Source organism: Plodia interpunctella, chromosome 20, assembly GCF_027563975.2.
Source record: "Plodia interpunctella isolate USDA-ARS_2022_Savannah chromosome 20, ilPloInte3.2, whole genome shotgun sequence".
NCBI lineage: Eukaryota > Metazoa > Arthropoda > Insecta > Lepidoptera > Pyralidae > Plodia > Plodia interpunctella.
In genome coordinates, this window is record NC_071313.1 from 6,105,469 (window position 1) to 6,113,255 (window position 7,787).

Consider the following 7,787-nt stretch of genomic DNA (forward strand, 5'->3'; position numbering starts at 1 on the left):
TTTATGTAAGCTGAAAATGATGATGATGACAAGGCCAGAGTGCAGTATTCTTCTCTATTTGAGGACAAGGAGGACAAACCACACATATATTGAGCTAGCCCCAAAGTAAGTTCGAGACTTGTGTTATGGGATACTAACACAACTATACTATATTTTATAACAAATACATATATAGATAAACATCCAAGACCCGGGCCAATCAGAAAGAGATCGTTTTCCATCATGACCCGACTGGGGATCGAACCCGGGACCTCTCGGTTCAGTGGCAAGAACTTTACCACTGCGCCATCGAGGTCGTCAAATTTCATCTATACATAGGTCAACAAAAAATTTAAAAATCAGCGGATTTTACGTGAACTAGCACCTAAATAGTACTTATATATACAAAAATAAAAATTACGCAGTACAGCTTCGTTGAAAAAAATTATATCGTGTTTAGGCCGGTCCATTTTGGTGGACAACTAAGACTATCATTATTCTATCTTTCAGTCTATTCGAGACCTCTCAGTCACTGTTCTGGGCGTCGTTTGGCCTGGTGGACCTGACGACCTTCGAGCTGACAGGCATCAAGAGCTTCACCAGGTTCTGGGCGCTCCTGACATTCGGATCGTACTCCGTGATCAACATTATTGTGCTGCTCAACATGCTGATCGCCATGATGTCTAACTCCTATCAGATTATATCCGTATGTATCTAAAGTTACACTTTTTAGGGGTCCGTATAAAAAAATCGAAATACGAACCCATAATGGATTTTAGGAAGGTGTATTACCATTACCTTCCCAAAATCCATCCTGTGTGACCACTCAATATATTCCCGCAAATGTCGTACAAGGCGACTAAAGAATAAGTATATTTGTCTCTGCAATAATTCCCAAAGAGCGTTGACGTCAGGCAAGCAGATCATGCGGTCAGTGGTCACAGCGGTCGTGAAACTGTTGCCGAGTCTAAAATAATAAGCTGAACCCGGCCCTCCAGGCATCATATCAAAATTATGTTGACTGTCACGAAAGAGAAGACAGTAGTATCTATGGTTTGCTTGCGCAATAGATCGTTCTGCTACTGCGCAGGCAAACCAAAAGATACGTCAGAACTTTTCTTTCGTCGCGCGGATCGAACTTAAAATTATCCATGCTTCATAAACTATAAAACCAACAGGAAAGAGCCGACACAGAATGGAAATTCGCCCGCAGCAATCTTTGGATGTCTTACTTTGAGGATGGCGACACTGTCCCCCCTCCCTTCAACATCATCCCCACCCCCAAGCACATCGTGTGCTGGATCAAACACTGCTTCAGTAATCGGGACCGGGGCTCCATCATAGTATGTTTTTCAATATGTTTACCTTTATCTATATACGTCCAATATAAAAAATCATATACGTGTAAAAATTTGGATTTTTGTATACTTCATTTAAAGGTATTATGTATTTATTTGACACAAATGTGTATATTATTCATGTTTCTTTATAAATACTTAAAAGTAAAGTACCTATCTTAAAGATTTAATATAAATATGTATATCCATGTCTTGATTTTTGTCGAAGTACGCTCTATTACAATCAGATTAGTTGATCATATGTATTAACCATAAAATTAAACAAAAACTATTTACTTACTATCTCAAAGTGGCCTGGAAGAGAAAGCATTATTTCTAGTTTTGATGTGTCTTGCTTTGGTGCAATAGTGTGTTATTATTTTTCTACGTTGTTACTCATTTTAAATTCATCTCTGTACAACTAGAACAAAAGTCGCGAGAAAGCGAGACAGCAACATGAAGCAGTGATGAGGGTACTAGTCAGGAGATACGTGACAGCCGAACAGAGGGCCAGGGATGAAGTGGGAGTAACTGAGGATGATGTCATGGAGATCAGACAGGACATATCCACCTTAAGATTCGAGCTCATTGACATACTGCACAATAATGGCATGAAGACTCCTCGGCTCAATATACAGGATACTACAGGTTGGTACAAAGTAAATGAAACCATAAAAGATGAACCTTTTGAAGATATTATGCTAGTAGACACTTGAATAGTACTTCGACATAACAGGTATACTGTAAGATCAAACATCTATTTGATCTGTTACCTACATATTGCTATAATGTCCTTCTGAAGATGTTAAACTAGATATATCATGATTTCGATGAAAAATCTAAGTCGAAATGAAGTTCTAAGCATTATAAATTTCCTTTATTATTAAGCGATTTATACTGTAATTCAACCGTCACCCTATTTATATACAGATAGTGATCTATCGTGAGCGGCACCCACATCTGAAACGTGCCGTCTAAAACGTGCACTAATATTCAATTGAATACATAATAATATCAGTCTTCAGTGATTCTGATATTACTTCTATAATAAAAACAAAATAGCTTCCCACAGCTATCGGTACTTGACATATACAATACCTGCTTAGTTACTGAAAATTTAGGCTTCATGTTTTATCCACAACGAAGTTATTGGGGTTCGAAATTGGCCTGAATTGCTTCGAGAAAACGATGATACGGCCGTGCCGCTTTTTTTGCTCGACTTGGCGATAGATATTTTAAAATTCACAAATGTGTTTGTTGTATTTTTCGCGATAATTTTGTGAATGATGAAAGTGATACGGAATAAAAATATCTATTTATGTTCAAAGTTAATATGATTCGCCTTTCAAAGACGAGGCGGCTAGGAGGTAACTAGAAACAAGAAAAAACATAACTATACCACCTTCTTTGCTTCCAACAGTGGCTGGCAAGAAAGGGAAAGTCATGGAAAGGCGGATCCTCAAAGACTTCCAAATTGGGATAGTGGAAGGTATAATCAAAGACGTAATATCGAGGGAGAACAAGCCGAAGGATGTTTTCAGTCAGATCGCGAAGGCCATCGTGAGGAAAGGAAGCACTGACAGGTATAGGTAACTAATCATCATCATTATCATCTGCATTTTGACCGTAAGCATCCTTTTGTCTACGCTAATCTCTATCCGGAACTAGGATTTGCATAGATATAAAAAATATAACATCTTTAGATGTCAGAATGTCAGTCATAACATCAGACAAATATTAAAACTTCAAAGGGTGTAGAGAGCTATTTCAAAAATGTGTATGTGCATTTCAAATTCAAAATTCTTTACTCAACTAAGACTTAAAATTAAGTCTACTGCCTGACTTCCAAAGCGCAGATGAAGAAAATTTGCTATGTAAGCTAAAATGTGCTTACATACTAAAGTGTTTCCTCATTAACCATTTAACCATTGCCATTAGAATCAAAGACCCTTTTTCCTACATGGACAAACTTGACTCATCTTTCTGACCTTATTTTTTGCGATATGCTTATTAGATTTACCAAATACATAGCTCTTCCCCTAAGAGCATTACCTAATTAATTTCGCTATTATCTACATCAGCAGTAAAAAGCGCGACTGGAATGCCCTGGTCCGCACCAACACAGTTCGCCGAGATCCCATCGGAACTACGGAGGCTCAGAAACGAAGTCGGCAATCGCTGCGAGCTCATATCCTGGAGAACGTGTCTGCTAGGACTATAGACCCTCAAAAGCTTTTGGGTACATACCTACCATATTTGCATACTTAAATATTTTTATAAGAATTTTAGTTTCATCTGTTCTGAAGTTCCCAGTCTGTCTGTCCCAGGCAATCTTTGGGTAGTGTCTGAAAGCTCTGGGTTCTATTACCAGCGTGCGCAAAATATCTATGTTTTTGTGATCACAGGATTTGGGTGTATTCTGCTCATTTCTATGTTTAGTGTTAGTCAGGCCCGCCATACTAGCATACTGCTTCTTCATTTATGCAGTTGAGAGTTGTTCATAATATTTATTTTAATTTCCAGAATTCAATCCGAAACTCTCTGACGTCACGCCGACAACTCGAGTGGCATACGCCAAGTTCATGAGAAGCAAGATCAAGTCTGACTTCGCGGCGCGGGATACCAGAGGTGGCGGCTCTGTAGGAGACTTGAGCCTGGAAGACGAGGTCTTTGAGACTCCGAAGAGACAGGATAAGAACCGGAGTAGTAAGTCTTTTTAGCTTTAAGGTTGTGCCATGGCTTTTAAGCACTTGGGCTCTTTCTCTCATACTATTTTATAACCAAGGGTTTATCAATAAGCAGTTACGAATATATTTCTATAGGTAGGGAGCTCTATTATCTTCGACATTTGTCTCTCTCCCTTTCTAATCCTCACGTTCATTCTTTAACTGTAACGCCCTGAATTCAGACATCAGCGTTAAAAAATATTATTTTTGTTTTTTTTTATTGTTTTGCGATCGGTCTGCCCGATGTCAACCCTCTTTCGGAAACATCTAGATACCATCAAATCTATAAAATCTGTCTGTAATATACCATTGTCTAGTTCCGAGAGGCCAAATTTCAGGAAACCTAACTTTTCGCACCGTATCTCATTTACATATCATTTGTCTTAAGCTAACACACGACTGATTTAATTGTGCTATAAAAACTACATCCGAGGAATATGCGGTCCTTATGTTGTAAAATATCCTTAACGTTTTTAGAGTTCCGTAGCCGAATGGCAAATAACGAAACCCTTATAAATTCGTCATTTCTTTCTGTCTGTTTTTTATTCCAAAACGATAGATATAAGTACATAGGGTTGAAACTTGGAAAGCAAAATGTTTTGTGAACCACTTTATACAAAAATAACAAGTTAACGAACGACTTGAAACAGAATAAAAAAAACCTATACATGCGTCTCTATAGAAAAGTCTTTAAAATATTTTTTTGTTCATAACAATTTTTTTTTTCAAAATCAATAGTTACCTTCAAAGTGAAAAAATGTGGCCCCGACCGACTTTTGTTGTGTTGTGAAATTGTTATGCCGTTATATCACTAATGCTTATTACTACGGAACTCTTCACGAGCGATTCCGGCTCGCATTTGCCATTTAATTTACTTAATTCTTGATAGTAACCAAATTAATTCAGTTGAAATAACACAAATCCTTTATATAAATAGTGAGTAGGATAAGTTTTGGATCTGCCGTTCCTTAGATTCAATTTATCTACGCACAGCCATTTGCATAAATCGATCAGAATATAGTTGCACTGCGTACAGTCGACATCAGATCATTGTAACTAAATCCAATGTAACTTAGCCCTTATTACCAATGCATAAAGATTAAATTAAGTTAACTCGATGAACAGTTGGCTGTACAATCTGTAACAGATTTCAATAATAGGAATCTTTGCGGGAATGCTAACAAAATACTGGTAAAGTTGAATGAAAACGTTTACATCGTGAGGACTTCAGTCAACTAGTGACTATTATAATATGTATATTATAGTATATACATATTATATTATAGTATATACATATTATAAAAGTTACTAGATCATAGCGAATGGTATAACAAGTTAGAGCCAGGCCCCATTATTAAGTCGCGTCTGCTCAGCTGTTTTGTATAGTTGGTCCGTTGGTAGACATCAATGCATCAGACGACAACGGAGCGCAACGTAGCAATGGGGATGGGCTCCAAAAACTTATAAGTTACACATTTTGCAATATCTTTGTCAGGTCGATCATTCCGAAGTAGGACGCCTATACCAGAAAATTCCGATGACGAAACGGTGAATGAACATGAATTACAAGTGGAAGTCGATATTGAGGACAAAGGTATACGTTTTCTTTTAAATATCTGAATAATAATCTATGCATTATCTGTTTTTTTTATATAACTCATCACACTAGGGAAATGATCTCTCAAATGGACATATATTGGCAACAATTCACATTGATTTATAATTAATGCGAATTTATTATTATAATAAAATTGAACTTAATAATTGTGCAATTATTTCAAAGCGATCGTGGTTTTCTTAAATTATCAGGTTCCGAAGGAGGAGGGTCCGAACAGACGCGACCATTAAAGTCGTCGTCACAAGAGCCCTCAGAGCCCAGTACTCCAGCGTTCGACCCAATAAGCGACCGCCGATTCACGCCTCCAGCTCAATTCGACTCAAAAGATCACATCATCCAGATAGACGAACCCGAAACACCGACGAAAACCCTATGCATGACGAAAGAAGAAGACTCAATTTTACAGAAACCTATTACTCCAACCCCAAGTGTCCATTCTGATCAAATCTTGTCTGCAACTGCATTAGAAGAACAGTATAAGTCTATGGCAACAACCATACCCGAAACTAAGCTTAGCCTTACCCCAGATCCAGAGAAACCTGTTTCACCACAACCATCAATTTATGACTCCAGACCTCCGCCCACTTTAGACCCTAGAACGCCATCTAGGCATTACACTCCTATTTCTGGATCTTCATCTAATTTAGGACCTAGACCAACATCAAGGTCTTCTCTAAGTAGTCCTAGATCAGGACGTGTCAGTCCATCTCCTTCTCCGACCCCTACGGATAAAGGGAAATCCAAAGTTACTGGTAAAATTGTTTCTGGATGGCTCTAAAATATAATCAAATGATGAACTTTCCTATTCGGTCATATGAAGTGAGGATATTTGTTAAACTTGTGAGTTATTCAGAAAATTACACCAAGTTATTAAATTGACGTATTAGTGAGATAATAAGGGCCCTATATTATATAGCAATAATTAGTTTAAATTGGTAATATATTTTTAGATAGAAATATACTTAAAAATTAGACGGAAAAGTCAATCATTTTTGAATATTTTTGTGTGAATTTACATTCTAAAAATTTTAAACGTTAATTAATGGTATTTTTAAATACATTCTCTTTTAAGTTGTTTTTATACGAGTAAGTATAAGTAATTTATTTTTAATTATTAAGTTAACTTACTATAACTTTTGCTCAGCAAAAGGACAAAAGGGGCAAAAAGGACTAAGATGAATATGAAATCACTAGCTGACTAGTACCGACATTTTTGTTAATTTAGTTTTTAAGCAACCGTTCGATATAAATAAACATTTGAGTTTCATTTATCTATTTAATTTACAAACAACCCTTATGTATTACAATGTTTTGTAGCATTTCTCATACAATCACCTCGCCTTTGGCTATGACCCCTTAGAATTCTTTGAAAACAAAACCACAATTAAGATCAATGATTCTAAAGAATGTAGATTGCAGATATCAAATTCTAAATGCAAAATAAACAAGCTAATTAAATTATTTTATCAGACATACATAGGTTAATTTGTAGCATTAGTGGTGTTAGAGTGAAGCGGTGGTAGTGTAATGTTAACATTACACTACGTAAACGAATAAATAACACAATAAAATCATATTTTTCTTTATTCTCGTATTACAATTTACAAAATATAGGTACTTTCTACGTAACCATGCATTACCTTGTCTAGCTAGGGGCCGAAAAGTAGAAATAAAGTATGTTTGTTATTACCTATGTATGAGTTCACAATTGTCGCTCATTAAATACATGTATTTGTATAACATAAGAACGACAAGAGTTATACTGGATCTAATTAAAATAAAAACAAATTCTCAAACCGAAATTGGATCATAGGAATTGTATTTCTTCAATTTTAGTGTCATCGTATTTTTTATAACTAGAGATATTAATATAATCCATTTGATATCAATATTTATAAACAGATACTTAGTAATTAATTATTTTTAGACTTGACAAATAGATCAAACATATATTTTGTAGAAAATCATTACTTTATGTCTACATATAGAATTTAAATGAAGAATTAAAACCTATAAAGGCGAATTCTGAAATATTTTCATGAGCCACATCGCTATTACAAATCTAGCCCAAATCAGTCCCTATTCAAATCAATAAAATTTTCTTCTCACGAAGCAGAAATAAAGTTT

At 35.9% G+C, this 7,787-nt stretch overlaps 1 protein-coding gene across 3 annotated transcripts in view; it reads left to right on the forward strand.

Annotated features, from left to right (window-relative positions):
* trp (transient receptor potential) overlaps positions 1-6,927 on the forward strand; it is a 45,417-nt gene extending 38,490 nt beyond the window's left edge. Inside the window, exons 14-21 of one of the 3 annotated variants that reach the window (XM_053760435.1) lie at positions 490-685; positions 1,158-1,322; positions 1,742-1,964; positions 2,737-2,905; positions 3,398-3,555; positions 3,840-4,022; positions 5,538-5,636; positions 5,852-6,927. In XM_053760435.1, the coding sequence (XP_053616410.1) occupies positions 490-685; positions 1,158-1,322; positions 1,742-1,964; positions 2,737-2,905; positions 3,398-3,555; positions 3,840-4,022; positions 5,538-5,636; positions 5,852-6,438 (1,780 nt within the window). In that variant the 3' untranslated portion in view covers positions 6,439-6,927. The remainder of the gene's footprint in view (positions 1-489; positions 686-1,157; positions 1,323-1,741; positions 1,965-2,736; positions 2,906-3,397; positions 3,556-3,839; positions 4,023-5,537; positions 5,637-5,851) is intronic. The other 2 variants (XM_053760436.1, XM_053760437.1) reach the window with 2 other exon arrangements.
* Positions 6,928-7,787: the final 860 nt, after the last annotated feature.